Here is a 26,603-nt window from a genome sequence, read left to right on the forward strand (position 1 = left end):
CTAATCCTGCAGCCACCAAACCGGATCCCCTTAACGCCTTGACTGCGCCTATAAATTCTGTCCATAAAAGTTATGAACAGAATCGGTGACAAAGGGTAGCCTTGGCAGAGTCCAACCCCCACTGGAAACGTGTCCAACTTACTGCCGGCAATGCGAACCAAGCTCTGACACTGATCGTACAGAGAGCAGACCACCACAATCAGATAGTCCGATATCCCATACTCTCTGAGCACTCCCCACAGCACTTCCCGAAAGACACGGTCGAATGTCTTCTCCAAGTCCACAAAGCACATGTACACTGGTTGGGCAAACTCCCTTGCACCCTTAAGGACCCTGCAGATAGTATAGAGCTGGTCCACAGTTCCACTACCAAGACGAAAACCACACTGTTCTTTCTGAATCTGAGGTTTGACTATCCGGCGTAGCCTCCTCTCCAGTACACCTGAATAGACCTTACCGGGAAGGCTGAGGAGTATGATCCCAAGATAGTCGGAAAACACTCTCCGATTAGCCTTCTTCAAGATAGGAACCACCACCCAGGTCTGCCATTCCATAGGTACCGCCCCCGATGTCCACGCAATGCTGCAGAGTCTTGTCAACCAAGACAGCCCCACAGCACCCAGAACCTTAAGGAACTCAGGGAGGATCTCCTTGCCACCGGGAAGCTATTTAACTACCTCAGCAACCTCTGCCCCTGGGATTAAGGAGGTCTCCGAAGTATTCACTCCACCGATCCACAACATCCGCAGTCGAGGTCAGCAGAACACCATCCTCACCATTCATGGTGTTGACAGTGCACTGCTTCCCTTTCCTGAGGTGGCAGATGGTGGTCTAAAATCGCTTCGAAGCTGTCCGGAGGTCGTTTTCCATGCCTTCGACAAACTCCTCAAATGTTCGAGTTTTTTCCTCCGCGACGACTGAAGCCGCACACCGCTTGCCTCCGGAGTTCTATGAGCCAAAATAACTCGTTAGGACTCTTTCTTCAGCTGACGGCATCCCTCACCGCCGGTGTCCACCAACAGGTTCTAGGATTATTGCCACGACAGGCACCAACTACCTTGCGGCCACAGCTCCAATCAGCTGCCTCGACAATAGAGGTGCGGAACATTGTTCACTTGGACTCAATGTCCAGCACCTCCCTCGTGACATTATCAAAGTTCTTCCAGAAGTGGGAATTGAAACTCTCTCTGACAGGAGACTCTGCAAGACGTTCCCGGCAGACCCTCACAATGCGTTTGGGCCTGCAAGGTCTGTCCGGCATCCTCCCCCACAATCGCAGCCAACTAGTTATCGATAGAAATCTCCGCCCCTCACTTTACTCGAGTGTCCAAAACATGAGACCGCAAATCCGATGACACAACTACAAAATCGATCATGGAACTGCCGCCTCGGGTGTCCTGGTGCCAAGTGCACATATGGACACCCTTATGTTTGAACATGGTATTTGTTATGGACAATCTCTGACGAGCACAAAAGTCCAATAACAAAACACCACTCGGGTTCAGATCAGGGCGGCCATTCTTCCCAATCACGCCTCTCCAAGTTTCACTGTCGTTGCCAACATGAACGTTAAAGTCCACCAGCGGGACAAGGGAATCACCCGAGGGAGCAGTTTCCAGTACTCCCTCGAGTGTACCCAAAAAGGGTGGGTACTCTGAACTGCTGCTTGGTGCATAAGCGCAAACAACAGTCAGGACTTGTCCCCCCACCCGAATATGGAGGGAAGCTACCCTCTCGTCTACCGGGTTGAACTCCAACGCGCAGGCTATAAGTCGGGGGGCAACAAGAATTGCTACCCCAGCACGTCGCCTCTCTCTGCGTGCAACGCCAGTGTGGTGGAGAGTCCAGCCACTCTCGAGAGAACTGGTACCAGAGTCCTTGCTGTAAGCTGAAGTGAGTCCGACTATATCCAGCCAGAAATTCTCCACCTCGCACATTAGCTCAGGCTCCTACCCCCGCCAGTGAGGTGACATTCCACGTCCCAAGGGCTAGCTTATGTAGCCGAGGATCGGACCGCCAAGTGCACTACCTTCGGCTGACGCCCAGCTCACAACGCACCCGACCTCTATGGCCCCTCCATGAGTGGTGAGCCCATTGGAAGGGGGACCTACATTGCCTCTTCGAGCTGGCCCGGCCACCAGGCGCTCGCCATCGTGCCCCAACTCCGGGCCTGGCTCCAGAGGAAGGCCCTGGTGACCCGCGTCCAGGTAAAGGAAATCGGAGTCTCGGTTGTTGCATTTTCATAGAGGTCTTTGAGCTGCTCTTTGTCCGATCCCTCACCTAGGACCTGTTTGCCTTGGGAGACCCTACCAGGGGGCATGGAAGCCCCCGGACAACATAGATCCTAGGATCATTGGGACACGCAAATTCCTCTACCACGATAAAGTGGCAGCTCAGAGAGGAGTTTATATATATATATATATATATATATATATATATATATATATATATATATATATATATATATATATATATAAACATAGTATTAAAAAAAAGAAGAATATTTTTAAATATCGATGCAATCATAGTAGTATCGAATACGCTCTTGCACTTGGTATCATTACAGTGGCTGTCAGGTGTAGATCCACCCATGGCATTTATTTACATTATGACGCCGGTGAGTTATTGTATCCTCCGACGGTGTGCAGTGAATCATATGTAGCTATTCTTTGTCCTCCAGTGATAATACTACTTGTAAGAAACTTACTTTATCTGTCACCATGGAGACCAGGATTAGTGATTTAGAAGTAGCTATACTGCGGATGGATGTTAGCTGCTGGCTAGCTAGTCATGTCTTAAAACACCTCCTCCTGGGTGTGTTTCAGTGTTATAACTTCACATTTATCTTTACTTTTTACACCAAAATGCATCCATTGCCCCTTTTCTGTCTACACACTGTGTCTGCTTGTAAGTACTCTGTGTTTATGCGCTGCCGAACATGCTCCGGTATACCATACAACCATAATAGCAGCATAAGCTATTGAAATAATATAATAACAATAATGGTTAATATCCAGGTCAAATGAAGTATTGTTGGCGGTTTACGGAGGGTTTTATGAACAGCAACAAGTTGTTAGCCACCTTCTAGCTCAGACATGGGCAAACTACGGCCCGTTGAAAGTTTTAATCCGGCCCGTGAAACTTGTCCAAATTATTGAAAAAAAAAAAGTATTTTTTTTATTTTATTTTTTTTAAATTTTACAAAAAACTCTTATCAATATTAAGGCTTCTACCTCCCGTATGCGTTTTCAGCGCTTGATTATCATTAAGGAGGAGCCACCCATTAAATTCTATTATTAAATTACATTTCATATTATTATCGTCGGTAAACCTCGTTTGTGTCACCATATCCCTGTAATACCGCGTTTTCCCACGACATGGCGCTCATTGACCTTTTTGGCCTGTGGGATATTACTGACTTCTTCTCTTTAGCTTTGTCATGTGAGCAATGTTCCCTCTAATTTTTCATGTTTGTGAGCAAACGCACAAACTCCCTGAGCATTCAGTGGAACACATGTGAGCAACATCAGACGTGCACACTGTGGCCTCACCAGCGTCGCACCTGTCCCAAACCTGACATCATAACAATTTAAATGTTTTATTAAAATATTTTTCTAATAGAAGTGATCTTGCCCTCTTACAATGACAATAACAAAAAAACATGTTTTGCATGAACTATGTGCTAGTATTGTATGTCTGGCTGCGAGTCCTGCCTTTAAAAGAAATGTTACCCCTTTCAGAGATTACATTTAGTTACTGTAACTTTCTGTCTGTAAAAATACCTCTTTTTATCAGCATTTATGAAATCTAGTGACAATATTTCATGAATAATATCCTTAGATTAACATTCTTAATAAATGGCATTAAAATAAGCACACATCTGATTGAGGAGTCAGAGTGTTACAACCTGGCATTTACACATTGTGTGGCGTTGGGGTTGTCTGACTTTTTGTGTGGCCATAAACGCAACACCGGCTAAGTGCCATGAGTGCTTGTGTTGGTGCAGGTGAGAGAGCAAGCGGCTTCTGTAGAAACGACGGATGACAAAGTTGGTTTAAGCCTGGTTTGTATGGCAGAAAATTACCAGTTTTTATAGATAAAAGTTTTTTTTTACTCATGTTTTTGGTGTGGTAACAAACAGTTTTGCTCAATAAAGTGATTGATGGAATTCCTGTCCGTAAAGTGTCTCAACAGACGATAATTGAACTGTGTTGACAAAGATTGTTTTATTCATCAGGGCCACTCTTGTTGTCACTTGTCACTCATAGAGTTGCATTGCAAAATCATTCAGAATAAATTGTAATGTGTTTATTTTGTTTAAAGTTCAGATGGGATTTTTGATTTTCTGCGCAACAATAATTTGCTGTGCGCAGAGGACGCGTGAGCAGTGTGCAATTGTGCAGGCGCGCACCTTAGAAAGAACGTTGCCTGTGAGCCCCTCTGTAAAAATGATCTTATCAAAGCAAAAAAAGGTGACAGTGAGTGTCGAGTATTTAATGCAGAGTGGGCAACGAAATATATTTTTACTAAAGTCTGATCAAAGGCTGTGTGTCTGATATACCGAAACTGTCACGGTTTACAAAGAGTATAATATCAGCCGCCACTTTGCTACAGAAGATGCTAACTTTGTTTGGCTCGACCTACGTCTGTGAGCAGACATTCAGCGTCATGAACATCAACAAATCCAGTCACAGATCCGGGTTAACTGACCAGCATCTCTGAGCTATTCCGATAATTGCCACAACCAAAGTCACTCCAGACTTTGATGCATTGGCCAAAAAGGGAGATCCACAACACTGTTCCCACTAAAACTGTGAATTTCTCTGCTGTTATTCTGTGATTATCAAATGTAAATAATTCAAGTAAATCAAATGTATACTGTGAATTCCTCTACTGTGTTTATTCTTAATCAAATGAAATTAATGCATTTGAAAAAAAAAATGTACAAAGAGCCTTGCTGCTTACTCATATGTTACATGTTTGTAGGCCAAATCCTCTCACGTAATGGCTTCTATATGTAATTTATATTATTTCACACAAACACTCCATCCATCTGTTCCTGGCCCGGCCCCCCCGTCAAGTCTTAAAACACAATGTGGCCCTCCTGGCAAAAAGTTTGTCCACCCCTGTTCTAGCTGATGCATTTTAGGTGCATAAATAAAGAAAACATGTGTTTTGTCTTACATAAGGATTGGGAATAAAGCGGTTCCCCTTTCAAAATGGCACACAAATACTGCTACTCCCGTTTTCACTTTCTCTGAGCTGCGTAATTGAATGGGTGTAAAAAGTGCTCAGAGGGTCTCAAACAAACACACTGCACATATGTGTGTTCACACCACAGACATCTTATAAGTAGACACAGCATTGGCTGCTGTGATGCGAGAAATTAGGCCGCCATCTTGAAGTTGGGATGAGGAGCCGGCGAGCAGCCTAAACTGACAGTTGACAGGTAGAAAACAAAGATGGTTTCCTGCTCAAATGCACCAGAATGCTTCATTTGTAAGTGAAAATCACAAAGAAATTTTCTGGGGGAGGATGACCCACCTACAGGGTTTTGGTTTACAAACTTTCAGCCCCACCTGAAAATTCACCAGCCGCCACTGATTATGATGCATTCTCATATTATATATGTTTATGTTTAAGTATTTGGCAGATGCTTTTATCCAAAGCGACATACCTAAAATATACATATACAACAATCACTGTAAACATGATCATTTGAGGGAGTAATGTACAAATCCCATTTCCATATGAGTTGGGAAATTGTGTTAGATGTAAATATAAACGGAATACAATGATTTGCAAATCATTTTCAACCCATATTCAGTTGAATGCACTACAAAGACTAGATATTTGATGTTCAAACTCATAAACTTTATCTTTTTTTTACAAATAATAATTAACTTAGAATTTCATGGCTGTCGTATTTTACGCTTCATAATGCGCCACACATTTTTGATGGGAGAAATGTCTGGACTGCAGGCGGGCTAGGAAAGTACCCGCACTCTTTTACTACGAAGCCACGCTGTTGTAACACGTGGCTTGGCATTGTCTTGCTGAAATAAGCAGGGGCGTCCATGATAACGTTGCTTGGATGACAACATATGTTGCTCCAAAACCTGTATGGACCTTTCTGCATTAATGGTGCCTTCACAGATGTGTAAGTTACCCATGCTTTGGGCACTAATACACCCCCATACCATCTCAGATGCTGGCTTTTGAACTTTGCGCCTATAACAATCCAAATGGTTATTTTCCTCTTTGTTGTGGAGGACACCACGTCCTCTGTTTCCGAAAATAATTTGAAATGTGGACTCGTCAGACCACAGAACACTTTTCCATTTTGCATTAGTCCATCTTAGATGAGCTCGGGCCCAACGAAGCCAGCGGCGTTTCATGGTGTTGTTGGTAAATTGGTTTGGCTTTGCATAGTAGAGCTTTAACTTGTACTTAAAGATGTAGCGACCAACTGTAGTTACTGACAGTGGTTTTATGAAGTGTTCCTGAGCCCATGTGGTGATATCCTTTACACACTGATGCAGTACCGCCTGAGGGATCAAAGGCCCGTAATATCATCGCTTACGTGCAGGGATTTCTCCAGATTCTCTGAACCTTTTGATGATTTTACGGACCGTAGATGGTAAAATCCCTAAATTCCTTGCAATAGCTCGTTGAGAAATGTTGTTTTAAAACTGTTCAACATTTTGCTTACAAAGTGGTGACCCTCGCCCCATCCTTGTTTGTGAATTACTTAGCATTTCATGGAAGCTGCTTTTATACCCAATCATGGCACCCACCTGTTCCCAATTAGCCTGCACACCTGTGGGATGTTCCATATAAGTGTTTGATGAGCATTCCTCAACTTTATCAGTATTTATTATCACCTCTCCCAACTTCTTTGTCACGTGTTGCTGGCATCAAATTGTAAAATTAATGATTATTTGCAAAAAAAAAAATGTTTATCAGTTCGAACATTGAATACGTTGTCTTTGTAGCATATTCAACCGAATATGGGTTGAAAATGATTTGCAAATCATTGTATTCCGTTTATATTTACATCTAACACAATTTCCCAACTCATATGGAAACGGAGTTTGTAATACAATATATTAGGGCTGCAACAACTAATCGATTAAATCAATTAAAATCGATTATAAAAATAGTTGGCGATTAATTAATTCATCGTCTCGTTGGATGTATGCCATGTGCATGCGCTGAGGCTCTTTTTTTTCCCCCTAAACTTTTATTTATTAACTGCAACATTTACAAACAGCTGAGAAACAGTAATAAAAATAAGTACAAAAACAGTACAAAACAGCGCCAGGGCGGCACTGAGGCAACTTCTCATGAGGTGGCAGTAAGCCAGCAAATGATGTGTCACATGCAGCTCACGTGACCACGCCGTCTCATTTGCTTGAAAACATTGGAAAAATGGCAGAAACAGTACCGATAGTTCGGCGCAGAAACATCTGGAGGTTAATGCTGGATTGAGGAAAGTGTACGACCTAAGTTGTCTAAAGTGTGGGAATACTTCACTTTAAATCACTGCAAAGAAGACAGTTTCTTGCAAAATATGCAGCATGGACCTCGTGTGGCACAGAAGTACTACATCGCTTATCCGTGCATGAAGAGAACTCACGGTATGTAACTTTTTCAGTCCATAGTCCGAGTACATTGATCCGTTGTGTCCGTCTTTGTGTGTTTTTAATATTTTGTTAACGAGGAGATTTTTTTCAGGAAGCGCAGCAACAACTGTTGTGTATTAACTTTCAGAGTGTTAGGAACTTTTCGGATAGTTCGACGTCTTCATTGTCTGCGTTGTTATGAGCGGCAACAGGCATTCATAAGTTCAGCTTTTTTGTGAGTAACGCTAACGTTACGTCTTTGTTGCAACGCGGGGCTGATAATGTGTATCCGGGACATTTGACTCCGTTTTGAGAGAAAACACGCACGGTTACCAATTTGGAAATAAACATAACCGACAAAAATATCTCAGGTTGGTTTCATAATGGATCAATGTAGCTGTACCCGATAAAGCTATATAAATCTATTTAGACTTGAGTAACGCTTTAGTATAACTAAACGTTATGAATGTGCTGGAATATTTCATGCTATTATTCACAGGCAGCCTAAAATGAATCCTTTTTTATTCAGAACAGAAACATGTACAATATCTGATCCAGTTCTGATCTGATGAGTTACATTTCTGTGTTATTATTGGGGTATTCTGCAACTCCAATGTCCATTTATTTAATTTACCTGTTTTTTTTTTAATGTGGTGGCGTATTTGTCTTTTACGTCAGAAATTATTAATAAAATCAACTGGGTATGTATTGAGTTAAATGTAAATGATGCTACTATGTACGTTCATAATAAGGTTTCTCTCATTTCAGAAAGAAACAAGCCAGCATTAGAGACATGGTACAAAAGAAGGTGTGCACACCACGGCAAGCGGCTGCATTGACTGATGCTATCCTGAATAAGTTGGTAACTGACATGAGGCGACTATCAATGGTGGAGGATGAAGGTTTTAGACAAATGATTCACGTCCTCAACCCTGGTTACACTCTTCCCTCAAGGACCCATTTTACCAAACTGATGGAGGACGTACAAGCAGACATTCCATGCAGTGTAGACTGACATAAAAGCCACCCAGAGCAATTTGCTCTCACTACTGACAAGTGTAGCCTACCTTGGCAATACATGCCACTGTATTGGAGACGAATGGAACATGAAGTCAATCTGCCTTACGACCATGCCACTAGATGTAATACATTCAGCATCCAACATTGCAGAATGGTTGGAATAGGTAGTAGCCAGCTTTGAAATTCCCCTATTGTGCAGGACAATGGTGCACTTAATTAAAAAAAAAAACTTTTTGTAACACTTGCCTTGTTTTAATTGGCAAGTCGAAAGGACATTGTGCCAGTATGCTGTTTTTTAAATAAAGTATTGGAAAGGATAGAAATATAGTTTGTCTCTTTTATCCGATTATTATTTGGTTAATCAAAGTAATAATCGAAAGATTAATTGATTATTAAATTAATCGTTAGTTGCAGCCCTACAAAATATTAATACAATGTGTCAAAACAGAATAAACACTCTGCTGCTGCAGCAACAGAGATACAGTCTATAGGTCCGTGAGATCTATATATATATATATATATATATATATATATATATATATATATAAAATGTATTCATACATTGTTTATGTAGAATATACGCATGTATATATAACCTAATCATATTGTTTCTTCAACTTAAAAATAGTTGACCATTTTTTCCCCCCTTCTCTGGGATTATATCCCCAGTTTTGATCTCGGATGTCTGGTCACTTATAGCATATATCCATCCATCAATTTTCTACCGCTTGTCCCTTTTGGTATCTTGGTGGTTGCTGGTGCCTATCTCAGCTGCATTCAGGCGGGGTACACCCTGGACAAGTCACCACCTCATCACAGGGCCAACACAGCTAGACAGACAACATTCACACTCACATTCACACACTAGGGCCAATTTAGTGTTGCCAATCAACCTATCCCCAGGTGCATGTCTTTGGAAGTGGGAGGAAGCCGGAGTACCCGGAGGGAACCCACACAGTCACGGGGAGAACATGCAAACAGAAAGATCCTGAGCCCGGGATTGAACTCAGGACTACTCAGGACCTTTGTATTGTGAGGCAGATTAACTAACCCATGTTCCACCATGCTGCCCTTATAGCATATAAGAATATTCTATTACTGTAAAGCAAACTATGAATAATAAAACATGTGTCCTTTATCATAGCTACAAGTATGACAAAAAAATGTGTGAAATCAGTGGTATTCAGTGAGGTAAGATTAATTAAATGCACTGACAGTTCATTGCTCCTGCCAAATGAATTGCACTGAGTGGAACGGATCACCACTCAAAGATGGCGGCCTCGCGTCTCGTCAGTGCCAGTAGGCAGTAGCGCTCGATGCTGCGTACCCTTAGAATATGTCTATGGTTCACACATTCATCTACTAGTTGTCAGCATTCTACTAGGTGGTTTCTCTTTGGTTAACTCCATTCAGGGGGGACATGATTTCATCTCATTAACACATGGGGGAAGAGATCAAGATGAAGTAGTAATAGTTCTGTGAGTGGGCAACAAGCCCAATTATACGGCAGAAGATGGATGATGTGGCACTTTGTAATGCAACAAAAAATGAGTTATGAAATTCTGCACTGTAATTTTCCCTGCTCAGCGAGGGGATATTGTCCTTTCTCTATTGTTTGATATTTCCCTTTGGATCTTTTTTGCTCTCCATATCTATTGGAGTCTTTGACAAAGGAGACATGGCATCCATCACGTGTGACAAGATGATGAGATGATGAATCAACAAGAAACACAACTTGATGGATGTAAAATATGATGGATGTAAAATATGTGCTTTGCTCTTCATCAAAGTGCCTCTCTAGTGCTGACTGAAAGTGGAATCTGCTGACCAACCGTTCTTATTCAAATCCTAAGCAAAGCATCCCAGCACAAGGCTCATTTCTCCACAGTATGTTGGCAGTGTGTGTACAGACTAAATAAATCTGTTTAGACCACAGTCTGCTCTTGAAAACCCTCCAAGACTCGATGGCAATACGGTCAATAAAATCTGTTTCTATACACAGAAACATAAGAGGGAAGATAATTTAAAAGTGAACATAAATTAGAGTATTGATCTCCTTCCATTACTTATGTACAAAGAGGACACACATCCCATGGTGACCACATTTCACCGCCTAAGGATCTCTGTTAGCATCACAATCAGCCTACTCCAAACCCTGGACACCATCTCAAAAGCCTGTTATCACAATAGACACAGGTGTCAAATTCAAGGCCCGGGGGGCCAGATCTGGCCCGCCATATATACTTATGTGGCCCCCGGAGGCGTGGAAATAAAGTACCTAAACTTTTGTTAATGAATGTATGACAAAAATAAATGTAGTGCGTACAATGACATATTTACACTTGAATCATCTGTAATAATAATACAAAATAGTATATCATCATACATTACAAAACAATGTTATCAAGTTTAAGTTCAAGTACCAATGATAGTCACCCACACACAAGGTGTGGCAAAATTATTCTCTGCATCTGACCCATCACCCATTTATATATATATATATTAATATATATACAAACCCCGTTTCCATATGAGTTGGGAAATTCTGTTATATGTAAATATCAACAGAATACAATGATTTGCAAATCCTCTTCTATTCATATTCAATTGAATGCACTACAAAGAAAAGATATTTGATGTTCAAACTCAGACATTTAATTGGTTTTTGCAAATAATAATTAATTTAGAATTTCATGGCTGCAACAAGTGCCAAAGTACTTGGGAAAGGACATGTTCACCACTGTGTTACATCACCTTTTCTTTTAACAACACTCAATAAACCTTTGGGAACTGAGGAAACTAATTGTTGAAGCTTTTCAGGTGGAGTTCTTTCCCATTCTTGTTTTATGTACAGCTTAAGTTGTTCAACATTCCGGTGTCTAACGTTGTGGTATTTTAGGCTTCATAATGCGCCACACATTTTCAATGGGAGACAGGTCTGGACTACAGGCAGGCCAGTCTAGTACCCGCACTCTTTTACTATGAAGCCACGCTATTGTAACAAGTGACTTGGTAGTGTCTTTAAGAAATAAGCAAGGGCGTCCATGATAACATTGCTTGGATGACAACATATGTTGCTCCAAAACATGTATGTACCTTTCAGCATTAATGGTGCCTTCACAGATGTGTAAGTTACCCATGCCTTGGGCACTAATACACCCCCTTACCATCACAGATGCTGGCTTTTCAACTTTGCACCTAGAACAGTCCTGATGGTTCATTTCCTTTTTGGTCTGGATGACACGACGTTCATCGTTTCCAAAAAACAATTTGAAATGTGGACTTGTCAGACCACAGAACGCTTTTCCACTTTGCATCAGTCCACCTTAGCTGAGCTCGGGCCCAGAGAAGCCGGCTGCATTTCTGGGTGTCGTTGATAAATGGCTTTAGTTTTGCATAATAGTTTTAACTTGCACTTACAGATGTAGCGACACACTGTAGTTACTGACAGTAGTTTTCTGAAGTGTTCCTGAGCCCATGTGGTGATATCCTTTAAACACTGATGTCGCTATTTAATGTACCGCCTTAGGGAACGAATGTCCGTTATATCATCGCTTATGTTCAGTGATTTCTACAGATTCTCTGAACCTTTTGATGGTATTGCGGACTGTAGATGGTGAAATTCCTAAATTCCTTGCAAAAGTCCATTGAGAAATGTTGTTCTTAAACTGTTTGACAATTTGCTCACACATTTGTTCACAAAGTGGTGACTTTCACCCCGTTCTTGTTTGTGAATGACTGAGCATTTCACAGAAGCTGTTTTTATACCCAATCATGGCATCCACCTGTTCTCAATTAGCCTGCACACCTGTGGGATGTTCCAAATAAGTGTTTGATGAGAATTCCTCAACTTTATCAGTATTTATTGCCACCTTTCCCAACTTCTTTGTCACATGTTGCTGGCATCGAATTCTAAAGTTAATGACTATTTGCAAAAAAAATGTTTATCAGTTTGAACATCAAATATGTTGTCTTTGTAGCATATTCAACTGAATATGGGTTGAAAATGATTTGCAAATCATTGTATTCCGTTTATATTTAAATCTAACACAATTTCCCAACTCATATGGAAACGGGGTTTGTATATATATATATATATATACACACACACACACACACATATATGTACATAGATATACATACATACATAAATATATATATATACATTTACATATATATACATATAGATAGATAGTACTTTATTGATTCCTTCAGGAGAGTTCCTTCAGGAAAATTAAAAGTTCTTAAATTAAAAGTTCTTTAATTAAACTTTTTAAAAATTATATATACATATATAAACAGATACACATATATATATATATATATATATATATATATATATATATATATATATATATATATATATATATATATATATATATATATATATCCATCCATTGATTTTCTACCGCTTATTCCCTTTAGGGTCGTGGAGGGCGCTAGTGCCTATCTCAACTATAATCGGGCGGAAGGCGGGGTACACCCTGGACAAGTCGCCACCTTAACGCAGATACATATATATATATATACATATATACCGTATATTGCCAAATAGTAGCCCGGGCGTTTATTTCACAAAATCATTTTTGGAGACGGGCGTTTAAAAGAAGCAGGCGGTTATTTGCACAAGGCTTTTATTTATTTTTGCTCCAGCCTGCACCAGGCCATTATTTGGTTACAATGGTTACTGTCCAGTATTTTTTTTTTTAGTATAAAAAACTTAAAATGTAGAAGCTATTGTAAACATACAAACAAAAAAACAAGACTAACAAAAGACAAGACATCAACAAGGCCTCAACATGGCAGAGGTGGAACAATTGTCCAATAGAATACCAATACTGAAAATAAATAAAGATTTTAAATAAAGCAGCCTACCCGGAAAAATAAAATTATGGTACCAAGTACTCAAGTATAAAACCCACCATCAAAACAAAACAATAATAGTATCACTTAAATAGAATAAAGTCTACAGTATTCCAAGTTTTGAATAAAGCAGCATACAGGAAAAATAAAATTATGGTACCAAGTACTCTATAAAACCATCAAAACAATAACACTGCAGCAAATGCAACCCCAAATGCAACTCAAACCCACTCCTCCTCCTCATCCTCCTCCTCCCCTTCTTCCTCCTCCCCATCTTCCTCCTCCTCTTCCTCACCCCTTTCATCATCATCCTCCTCTTCAATCACAAATTCATTGAGGAACTGCTGTTCCTCATCACTCTCCTCCTCTTCCTGAACCACAGCAGCACCCTGCTGTCTAGCCCTCAACAGCATCTCTCTGCCTGCCTGACATGGCTGTCCCTCCTTGAGGCAGTAAATGAGCTGGTCCTCATTACCATCAGCTGCCACCGTAAGCCCACACACCTTTTAGGATACCAGAAAGCAACAATCAGCTATGGCTACTTTTTGCAACACACGCACACACACACATACACACAGCCAGCCAGCCAACCTTGAATGAGTTAATCAGAGTGTCCCGATCCAGAGCATCCCAGGCTCCCAGTACCCAGTCGACCAGGAGGCGGCGGAAAGGGGCTCTCAGGTTCCCTGACTTGGTGTAGGTCTTGTCTTTATCACCAGCCATCCAGTTATCATAGTAGTCACGGAGCTGCGCTTTGAAAGGGCCATTCTACACAACATCGGGCGCCTGCAGGTCTTTTGTGCAACCTCCAGATATAACAGCCATTGTAAGGTTGTAGCCCCTTTTGAGCTCTGCCTTCATGGCCTCGCTGATATGGCATCGGTACGAGTCCCATGCAAGTAGCCTCGGTCTGAAGTGAAATTTCCCCTCTGCCCTCTGTAGCCAATCCTGTGTCAGGTCATCATTAAACCAGCCATTCTTGGAGGAAGCTATGATCACACCGGGGATGCTCTGCATAGCCTTTGCATCACGGACAGCACTTTTAAACACAATGTAAGGCTTCAGCTTTGTCCCGTCTGCTTTGGCTACAAGAGCCACCGTGACGCGTGCCTTCTTGTGGCCGGTGGTTTTGAGGCAGATGGAGCGGGCACCCCTCTCATTGACCGTACTAAAACCAACCATGTCAAACCAGACGGCTGATACATCCATGGAGATAATATTCTTGGGCTGGATTTTCTTGGCCTCTATCTGTTAAGTAGAGAAAACGAGGAAGTTGACTATTTTCTCAACGGGAGCGTCCTTCTGTGCAACAGGTGTTCTCCTCCTGAGGGTAAAGTTGTTCCGACGCAGGAATCGATTAAGCTACCCACTCGTTGCACCAAACACCACCCAGTGTCGCTCATGTCACTCGCGGTGGCATACAACTCCTGGGCCTTAATGCGGAATTTTTTGCGGAACACACAGTGGTTCAGTCCACGAACGTGATGTATCCACTGACACAAATTAGCATCAAGCTCGTCGCTCACTTACTTCCTACCTCCGCCAGATAAGCGAGCCCGTTTTCCATCGATTGCCGACTGAGATAGTAGTTTTCCCTTTTTTTGTTTCCATTCGCGTACATGTTTCGGGTCAACGTTAAACTGCCTGGCCGCAGCCAAACCAGAATTCTGCTCCGCATACTTCACAACCGCTAGCTTGACTTTAAGTTAAACTTTCTGTTCTTCTTCCCCCTTAAAGTATTCCCGTCCATCAGTTGTGGTGTACCGGTATACATGGGCTATTATTAGGAAGGGCCTTTAATTCACAAAATGGGCTCAGACCCGGGGCGGCTATTAGGACATGGGCGGTTATTTATTCAAGGGCCATTACTCGGTAATATACGGTATATATATATATATATATATATATATATATGTACATATAAATACACACACATGGACGGCGTGGCACAGTGGAAGAGTGGCCGTGTGCAACCCGAGGGTCCCTGGTTCAATCCCCACCTAGTACCAACCTCGTCACGTCCGTTGTGTCCTGAGCAAGACACTTTACCCTTGCTCCTGATGGGTGCTGGTTAGCACCTTGCATGGCAGCTCCCTCCATCAGTGTGTAAATGTGTGTGTGAATGGGTAAATGTGGAAGTAGTGTCAAATCGCTTTGAGTACCTTGAAGGTAGAAAAGCGCTATACAAGTACAACCCATTTATTTATTTAATCATTTATATACACGTGTGTGTGTATATATATATATATATATATATATATATATATATATATACATATATATATATACATACATACATACATATATACATACATATATGTATATATACATACATATATATACATATATACATACATATATGTATATATACATACATATATATATACATAAACATACATATATACACACATATATTTACACATATATATATATATATGTATGTATATATATATGTAAATATATGTATGTATATATGTATGTATATATGTGTATGTATGTATGTATATATGTATGTTTATATATATATGTATGTATGTATATATATGTATGTATGTATGTATGTATATATGTATGTATATATATATACATATATATATATATATATATATATATATATACATATATATGTATGTATATATATATATATATATATATATATATACATATATATGTATGTATATATATACTGTATATATATATATATGTATATATATATATATATATATATATATATATATATATATATATATATATATATAAACATACAGTGTGTAGACAGAAAAGGGAGAACGGGTGAATTTTGGTGTAAAAAGTAAAGATAAAGGTGAAGTTATAAGACTGAAACACCCTCAGGAGGAGGTGCTTTAAGACACGGCTAGCTAGCTAGCAGCTAACATCCATCTGCAGGACTTCTAAATCACTAATCCTGGCCTCCATGGTGACAAATAAAGTACATTTCTTACAAGTACCATTATCACTGAAGGATTAGGAATAGCTAAACATGCTTCACTTCACACCCTAGTGCAGGGGTGTCAAACTCAAATACAGAGTGGGCCAAAATTTAAAACTGAACAAAGCCGCGGGCCAAGGTTGAACATATTACTCTTTTAATAGGGACCCAAACAAGTTTTGCATTGAATATTGAACAAGCAAGGCTTATATAACTTTATAGTGACATGCAAAATCAAGTTTTAAATAACAATAACAATAATTAAAAAGGTAAATATCAAAATAAACTTTTTCCACAGGCCAATAATAAATATATATATATATATATATTTAAAAAAAAAAAAAAAAAAAAAAAAAATATATATATATATATATATATATATATATATATACCTGCAACACGACAGCACAACTTCACAATACGAAGGTCCTGAGTAGCCTTATATATAAAGGTTAACCTCTCTTCCAATTTGTCACGTTTCAATCGTACGTTCATCAAATCCTCTTCCCACAGTATATACACGTGTATTCTTAAAAAAAGTAAAGTTCCCTTTAAGTACGACTCATTGGACAACTGCCTACATGCTATATCTGCATGTGCTATTAAACACGGTTCCTAAAAGAGCCATTTAAAGTGATATTTACAGGTAATATGATTAATCTCCAGGGTAATTCAGTGAATCGCTGCGGCGTGAGAAAACATCAGCGACATAAACACTCAGCGACGTGATAAATAACCATCTGCAGCAGCAGTCGAGTTGTGCACCAAACCAGTGTTTTTCAACCTTCTATGAGCCAAGGCACATTTTTTGCTTTGAAAAAATGTGGAGGCACACCACCAGCAGTAATCATTAAAAAACAAAACTCAGTTGTTTTCGCAATAGTTGGATATGACTTTAAAGCATAATAGAGCATGCTATAGTGATTTATAGCTCTTGTCTCAAAGTAGGTGTACTGTCACCACCTGTCGCATCACCCCCTGACCCTTTTGGAGTTTTTTTCTGTTTTCCTGCGTTTTAGTTCTTGTCTCGCGCTCCTATTTTGGTGGCTTTTTCTCTTTTTTTGGTATTGTCCTGTAGCAGTTTCATGTCTTCCTTTTGAGCAATATTTCCCACATCTACTTTGTTTTAGCAATCAAACATATTTTGTTGATTTTAACTTTCTTTGTGGGGACATTGTTGATTGTCATGTCATATTCAGATGTACATTGTGGACGACGTCTTTGCTCCTCAGTAAGTCTTTGCTGTTGTAGCATTCTGTTTTGTTTAATTTGAAGTCAGTTCATTTTTAGTTTCTTTCTGCATAGCCTAGCTTTAATACCTTTTCTTAGGGGCACTCACCTTTTGTTTATTTTTGGTTGAAGAATTAGAGACCTTTTTACCTGCACCCTGCCTCCGCTGTTTCTGACATCTACAAAGCAATTAGCTACCGGCTGCCACCTACTGATATGTATGAGTATTACACGGTTACTCTGCCGAGCTCTAGACAGTACAGACACTCAACAACAACGCATTATTTGCAGACTATAATTACCGGTTTGTAAAAAAACATTTTTAACCCAAATAGGTGAAATTAGATCATCTCCCACGAAAGATCAGATTGTATCTCACTGCGAGGCACATTGGTTGAAAAACACTGCACTAAACAATACATTGGTGTTTCCTCCAAACTGCCCATAAATCAGCACGGCGGTTGTTGTCAGTCCCATCATTGTGTGTTGCATGTCTCCCAGGGTTTGCAGTGCCTACAAATAAAATCACTTACAATGCGCTGGATGCACGCAATTGTAGCAGAAATGCCGCATTTATGGAATTATGTAATGACTAAAGTCAGCCATCAAATGCATCCACGCTGCAGGTGCGTGAGGAATATGAAGTCGCTGCGTAACGAGCGGACAGAACCAAGACGGTTACGGAACATCGCCAACTTCTGCAGGCGTGGACGTTGACGTTGCCGCAGTTCGCGCTCTACCTTTGGCCGACGTCGCTCCCGAACGAGCAGGCGGTCCTTAGCGGGTTGGAGGCGGAGGAGTGCAGCCAGGCGGGCTCCGGGGTCTTCCGCACCTCGGTCTTGACGTCCGGGTCGATCTCCGAGGGCGAGGGCGTCAGCTTGGCGCCCGCCATGGCTCCGGACGACGGCGAGCAGGTCGCTCCCCCTCAGCCCCTACTCGGTCCCTCCAGCCCCGACTCGGCCAGCGCATCTCGGGGGGTGTGCGAGGAGGCTGCTGGGCTCCATGCCTGACGTCGTCAGCGACTCTCTGCTTCTTACGTAACTCGCTTACACTTTTTTTTTTAGAGCTGTCCCAATTTCTCCATGAATTTGTCAATGGAGAAGAACGAGTGCATTAAAAAAAACGACATCCCCGATTCAGTCTCTGTCGGAAGTTGAAAAACCGCCTGTCAGTCATGTGACCTCCTTTTCAAACACGTTTCCATGGCAACCACCTGGCAGCTGCAGGTATTATGTGCAGCGGACGTGCAGGTGAAACATTGTTTTAGCATCACATACAACAACCACGTCACAGACGATCTTAGGGATTTAACACAACATAGGGTTGTACTAATCTAGTACCGCCATACTAATTAATCATATTTGGTACTATACTGCCTTTAAAAAGTACCAGTCCAGCGCCCATGCCGTCGTCACTTCAAGTAATTGCTAGTTTTACGAACAGAGGAGCATGTTCAACAGCGCAAACAAACAGAGTACTTACAAGCAGACACAGTGTGTAGACAGAAAAGGGAGAACGGGCGAATTTTGGTGTAAAAAGTAAAGATAAAGGTGAAGTTATAACACTGAAACACCCTCATGAAGAGGTGCTTTAAGACGTGGCTAGCTAGCTAGCAGCTAACATCCATCTGCAGGACTTCTAAATCACTAATCCTGGCCTCCATGGCGACAAATAAAGTATGTTTCTTACAAGTAGCATTATCACTGGAGGATCTGGAATAGCTAAACATGCTTCACTACACACCCTAGGAGGATACAATAGCTCACTGGCATCAAAATGTAAACAAACGCCATAGGTGGAACTACTCCTGACATCCACAGTAATGATACCAAGTAGAGTACAGTACTATGATTACGTCGATATTTTTTTTTGCATCACAACTTCTTCCATCTTCTTCCGCTTATCCGAGGTCGGGTCGCGGGGGCAACAGCCTAAGGTGGGAAACCCAGACTTCCCTCTCCCCAGCCACTTCGTCTAGCTCTTCCCGGGGGATCCCGAGGCGTTCCCAGGCCAGCTGGGAGACATAGTCTTCCCAACGTGTCCTGGGTCTTCCCCGTGGCCTCCTACCGGTTGGACTTGCCCTAAACACCTCCCTAGGGAGGCGTTCGGGTGGCATCCTGACCAGATGCCCAAACCACCTCATCTGGCTCCTCTCGATGTGAAGGAGCAGCGACTTTACTTTGAGTTCCTCCCGGATGGCAGAGCTTCTCACCCTATCTCTAAGGGAGAGTCCTGCCACACGGCGGAGGAAACTCATTTCGACTGCTTGAACCCGTGATCTTGTCCTTTCGGTCATGACCCAAAGCACATGACCATAGGTGAGGATGGGAACGTAGATCGACCGGTAAATTGAGAGCTTTGCCTTCCGGCTCAGCTCCTTTTTCACCACAACTTCTTCTTTCATTTTAAAAAAAGGAAATAAGTCCCTGGACACATGAGGACTTTGAATATGACAAATTTATGAGCCTGTAACTACTTGGTATCGGATCAATACCTAAATGTGTGGTATCATCCAAAACTAATGTAAAGAATCAAAGAAAAGAAGAATAAGTGATAATTACATTTTAACAGAAGTGTAGATAGAACAAGTTAAAACAGAGAATAAGCAGATATTAACAGTAAATGAACAAGTAGATTAATCATCCAATTTTACAGTTTGTCCCTCATAATGTGGACTACATAATAGGTAGATAAATGACACAATATGTTACTGCATACCAGGGGCGTCACTAGACCTAATACTGTACTGGGGCACACCTGGGGCACAAATAATTCATGTGAGCGTGCAAAGCGCGCAAGCAAAAACATTTTTAGCACTTATTTATCATAAAAAATACATAAATAGTGCTTTAAACTATGAAATCATATCAGACTATGTTGTATGGATCTTTGATTAACCAACTGAAATTAACTAATGCATTTGACCTACTTGTGCACTTTTTTACTCCAGACTTCTAAACTGCTTCTGGTAAAAGCAAAAAGGAAGAGCAATGAATCTTTTTGAAATATATATTGCAGTAATCATCTGCAAATGTAACATCTACAAAAGTAAAACGAAAAATAAAACACCCCTACATCTTTGGGTTCTTTTATATTATTTAATTTCTATTTATGGCAATGTGGCTAATCCTATTTCAGATACACAAAACTGTAAAATATACACAAAACAATAAAGCCACAGTAGTAGAATAAATGAACAACTGTTGTGTGTCTGTTCAGGGAATCATTTTCTGAGAAGTAAACTGCAACGTCTCGTTTTCATTTCTGCAAAGTGGTCAATCACTCTGGACAGACATGGAAATATTACAGTAACTGTTATACAGTTGACCAGTGGTTCCCAACTGCTGGGTCGTGACATAAAAGTGGATTGTGTGTCATTTTCAATGAGTCGCAGTCAGATGTGTGCATTAAAAAAAAAAAAGTTGAGGGAGAAAAAAATCAAATTGTGGCAACAAAACCAGATATTTTTAGGCATTTTTCAAGTGACTATTAGTGAGTATTTTAGCAAAAGGCAAACCGACTAACAAGTTGGAGGAGGACTCAGGACAGAAATGGAAATATATTTTTAAAAAATCTAAATGGGACAACAAAACCCGATATTTTTCTCTCTCTCTCTCTCAACTGAAGTCTCATCCACACGTGAATAAATTACCATATTAATTAGCCATGTGCTCATTGTTACGTGGAGTGAATACAGTAGCAATCAATTACCATACTAAGTAGTATGTGCGCAGTTGTCTATGTTATGTAGTCTTAAAACTCTGAAGCGTTTTTTTTTTATTGGTGAAATTTTTACTGGGGCACTGAAATTTGTCTGGCGACAACACTGGTGCATACGTCAGCAGACTAATTAGGAGTCTTTGTTTGTTTACTTACTACTAAAAGATAAGTTGTCTAGTATCCATCCATCGATCCATTTCCTACCGCTTATTCCCTCTGATGTCGCGGGGGGCGCTGGTGCCTATCTCAGCGACAATCGGGCGGAAGGCGGGGTACACCCTGGACAAGTCGCCACCTCATCGCAGGGCGTTGTCTATAATGTTCACTATTTTATTTAGGACTAAATTATAATAATAAACATATGTTTCATGTACCTTAAGGCTTTTTGTTCAATAATGAAATGTTGTTGTGGTACCCTTTATTTAGAAATTTACCGAAAAGTATCGAAATAATTTTGGTACCGGTACCAAAATATTGGTATCGGGACAACACTAGAACATCCTAGTCCATATTTTAAACAAGTACTAATCATATAGGATAGAACCGACTTTGACAATGTTTACGGGCCAAATCAGAGGTTTTCCAGCTGACAGTTTGAATTGCAAGTAAAATGTGGTCTTCCTCAGACTCCAGTGCAGGGGTTCCCAATAGGTGGATGGCGAGCTAGCAGTGGATGGTGCAGGGTGTGTCAGTCCATCGCCAGCCAGGCATTTTAAAAAATAGACCTAGAAATGAGTGATCATCAATCTTCACCAAGACGCCACTTGATTGACATTCACGGCACCCTAGCGTCTTGTGAGTTGACGCTTGCTTCTGCCACATCATTTAGAAAAAAACGCCGACAGGAAGGCGAGAAACACTTTTTATCTCAACTGTACCTGCAGTCAAGAGCTTAAAGACTGACTGCCTGCAACATGTTTCAAAAAATTTGGCACAAGAGGCAAAAAAGACTGAGAAAGTTGAGGAATGCTCATCAAACACTTATTTGGAACATCCCACAGCTGAATAGGCTAATTGTGAACAGGTGGGTGCCATGATTGGGTATAAAAGCAGCTTCCATGAAATGCTCAGTCATTCACAAACAAGGGTGGGGCGAGGGTCACCACTTTGTCAACAAATGTCTGAACAAATTGTTTAAGAACAACATTTTTCAAGCAGCTATTGCAAGGAATTTAGGGATTTCACCATCTATGGTCCGTAATATCATCAAAAGGTTCAGAGAATCTGAAGAAATCACCTCACGTAAGCAATGATATAATGGACCTTTGATCCCCCAGGCAGTACTGCATCAAAAAGCGACATCAGTGTGTAAAGGATATCACCACATGGACTCAGGAACACTTCAGAAAATTCCTGTCAGTTACTATAGTTGGTCGCTACATCTGTAAGTGCAAGTTAAAACTTTACTATGCAAAGCTTAAGCCATTTATCAAAAACATCCAGAAACGCTTCACTGGGCCCAAGCTCATCTAAGATGGACTGATCCAAAGTGGAAAAGTGTTCTGTGGTCTGACGAGTCCACATTTCAACTTGTTTTTAGAAACTGTGGACCGAAAAGGAAAGAACCATTTGGATTGTTCTAGGCGCAAAGTGGAAAAGGCAGCATCTGTGATGGTATGGGAGTGTATTAGTGCCCAAGGCATGGGTGAAGGCACCATTAATGCTGAAAGGTACATACAGGTTTTGGAGCAACATATGTTTTTATTATGGACGCCCCTGCTTATTTCAGCAAGACAATGCCAAGCCACGTGTTACAACAGCATGGCTTCATAGTAAAAGAGTACGGCTACTGGATTGGCCTGCCTGTAGTCCAGACCTGTCTCCCATTGAACATGTGTGGTGCAATATGAAGGCTAAAATTTCAGAAGGGAGACTGTTGAACAACTTAAGCTGTACATCAAGCAAGAATGGGAAAAAATTACACTTCAAAAATGTGACTCCTCAGTTCCCAAACCTTTACTGAGGGTTGTTAAAAGGAAAGGCCATGTAACACCGTGGTAAAAATGCCCCTGTGACAACTTTTTTGCAATGTGGTGTTGCCATTCATTTCTAAATTTATGATTATTTTAAAAAAAGGGGTTGCTCAGTGTGACCATTAAATATCTTGTCTTTGCAGTCTATTCAATTGAATATAAGTTGAAAAGTATTTACAAATCACTGTATTCTCTTTTTATTTACCATTTACACAACGTGCAAACTTCACTGCTTATGGCTCCGTAACTTTTAGGTAAGACACATCATGTAAAAACAACCCAGTATTACTAACAACTCCAGTGGTTTTATCAGGCATGTAATAATAATGTTCATAATTTACATTGGCGAGTGGACTTCTTCAATACCTCCTTCAAGCTCCTTCTCCATCAGGCACACCATTAGCAGCTTTTTCATATTTTCATGGATAAATGTCAACCATTTGGAATTGATTTGAACATCCTTAGCTGGCGTTAGACTCATTCTGTTTCCGTACGGTGCAGATGATCATGTTTTTGATGATTTCATAATTAAATCAATGAATATCAGCCATTCACTCTTCTTCACTCGTCTTCTTTCCAAATTAGGGAGAACAAAGATCTTATGAGGTTCATTGTGTTCTTTGCAATACCAACTAATGGCACAACAACTAGCCGAGAGACTGCTCTTATCTCAAAACTGTCATAACAGGGTTTTTGCAGCTTACTGCGAGATTTGTTCTCCCGGGATGCAATCGGACTTTTCCGTACAAGGCTTGCAGGTAGGAACATATTTAATTATTCAACTAACACTCAATGAAGTACAAAGCAAAAAACAACCCGAAGGCAAGCGTGACTATCGCACGCGGAATCTAAAGCAAAAAACTTAGGACATGAAACTATGAACATGAACATCTCACTAAACTGTGGCATGAAACAAATAGCATTAACTATGAAATCAATCATGAAAACGAGCAACAAGAACTATGGTATCACATGAAACAAGCAATGACGTCTGGCCGACTGACTGGCAAAGACAGGCTTAAATAATGGTCTCTTGATTAGAGCAGGTGCGTGTCCCGAACACCAGAGGCAGGTGAAACTAATAAGTCGCCATGGAAACTAAAACAAACAAGGGTGCACAAAAACAGGAACTAATGGAGTCTTAAATCTAACAGAAAATAATAAAAACACTCTTAACTTGATGCACCATAAATTACTTACAACAAGCCGCTACTTTTTTCTTTCACTTTGGACCCTGTGGCTCATTAGACGGTGTGGCCAATTTATGGATTTTTTCTTCGCTATAACAGCGTAAACATTTTTCAAAGAAAACAAGCACAGGAGTTTTTTTGTTTGTGCTATGGCGCCATCTTCTAGACAAGTTCGCTCACTACGGGGAGTCTTTTTTTTCCCCCAACTGGGGTGCCGTGTTTGTCTTCCGGCTATCCATAGAGTATCTACTCATATGGATTCTTCATTCATCACTCCAAGCAACGTTTGGAAGGTTTACAATATAACTAAAACAATTATTTCTTACTGAAGCGTCCCATGTGTGATGTCTGTAGGAGTGTTCTATGCATATTTGTACGTGCTATTGTAATGCAATCCTGCTAGGGTCGTTAGCATTAGCTAATATGCTAACATGTTTACGAGTGTCTGTGTTAGCATTTATAACTGCCAATGACATTGTTTTTGTATTGTTTCAGTTTCACAAGTTACTCAATAAATTCACCAAAACGTCACCGTAGAGTTATTGAGTCTGTTTAGCTGATTGGAGAGCTAGCTTCCGCAGCTAGTGGGTCCATGACCATGAATCATGTTTTGTTTGATCAGCCCTCTTACTGCCGTGTTACAGACAGCGTTTACAAAAAATCAAGGTATGTAAATAAACATTTAGAAAATACTTATGTGCAGGGGCGCCGCTAGGGATTTTGGGACCCATGAAAATAATCTTTACAAGGCCCCCAACACATAATTTCATATAATTTCATCATCATTAGAGGCCTCTCTGGGCCCCCCTCTATCATGGGCCCCTAGAATCCGTCTCCTTTACCCCCCCTTTTCGGCGCCCCTGCTTATGTGTAAATAACTCATTTCCCAATGTATATATATGCGCCTTATAGTTCAGTGTGGTTAATATGTGGAAATTGTTTATTACTTTTAAAGGTTTGTGGGTGCAGCTTACAGTATATACCGGTGGTGGGTCCATGACGACGACTTCTTTGTTTTTAATATTTGTTTACTTACTATGGTATATCATTCATTTATTCACTGTTCTGTTACAGAGAACAAGGAAACGGGATAAAATTGCCGTGGTATGAAAAGGGGTAGGATTAAATAAGCTCGGCTTTCTCCTACTCCTTTTCGGACGTGCGATAATGAAACAGTTGGAAATATGTGATGCATCATGTTGTATCGTATGCATGTTTCACATAAGCTGAAACTGAAATAAACTTCTGTTTTGTTTTACTGCTGTGTTCAGACATTGTAAACAGTTACTGTAAATAAACATTAACAGAATATGTGTAAATAACTCATTTCACAACGTATATATACTATATTAAATGAAATCAAGCACTTAGGCATGGAGATTGTTTCTACAAAAATTTGTGAAAAAATGGGCCGCTCTTATTGATTTCCAGCGTGGAACTGTCATAGTATGTCACTTGTGCAATAAATCCAGTCCTGAAATTTCCTCGATCCTAAATATTCCAAAGTCAACTTTATTATAAGAAAAGTGAAGAGTTTGGGAACAACAGGAACTCAGCCACCAAGTGGTAGGCCACGTAAACTGACAGAGAGGTCAGCATAGTGCAAAGACTTTCTGCACAGTCAGTTGCTACAGAGCTCCAAACTTCATGTGACCTTCCAATTAACCCACATACAATTCGCAAAGAGCTTCATGGAATGGGTTTCCATGGCCGGCAAGCTCCATCTAAGCCACACATTACCACGTCCAATGCAAAGCGTGGGATGCAGTGGTGTATAGCAGGTCGCCACTGGACTCTAGAGCAGTGGAGACGATTTCTCTGGACTGATGAATCACGATTTTCCATCTGGCAATCTGATGGACAAGTCTGGGTTTGGAGGTTGCCAGGAAAACGCTACATTTCGGACTGCATTTGAATTATGGTGTGGAGTTGGTTTTTAAGGAGTTGGGCTTGGCCCCTTAGTTCCAGTGAAAGGAACTTTGAATGCTCCAGGATTACCAAAACATTTTGGATAATTCCAAGCTCCCAAACT

At 40.7% G+C, this 26,603-nt stretch overlaps 1 protein-coding gene across 14 annotated transcripts in view; it reads right to left on the bottom strand.

Annotated features, from left to right (window-relative positions):
* Positions 1 to 26,603, bottom strand: part of LOC133556297 (potassium channel subfamily T member 1-like) — a 320,711-nt gene that overhangs the window by 164,338 nt on the left and 129,770 nt on the right. For 2 of the 14 annotated variants that reach the window (XM_061906102.1, XM_061906099.1), the window contains exon 1: positions 18,429 to 18,928. The exons of the other annotated variants lie outside the window; for them this stretch is intronic. In XM_061906102.1, the coding sequence (XP_061762086.1) occupies positions 18,429 to 18,580 (152 nt within the window). In that variant the 5' untranslated portion in view covers positions 18,581 to 18,928. Of the gene's footprint in view, positions 1 to 18,428; positions 18,929 to 26,603 lie in introns of those variants that run through there. 14 annotated transcript variants of the gene reach the window in all.

This window comes from Nerophis ophidion, linkage group LG07 (genome assembly GCF_033978795.1).
Source record: "Nerophis ophidion isolate RoL-2023_Sa linkage group LG07, RoL_Noph_v1.0, whole genome shotgun sequence".
Taxonomy (NCBI): Eukaryota; Metazoa; Chordata; class Actinopteri; order Syngnathiformes; family Syngnathidae; genus Nerophis; species Nerophis ophidion.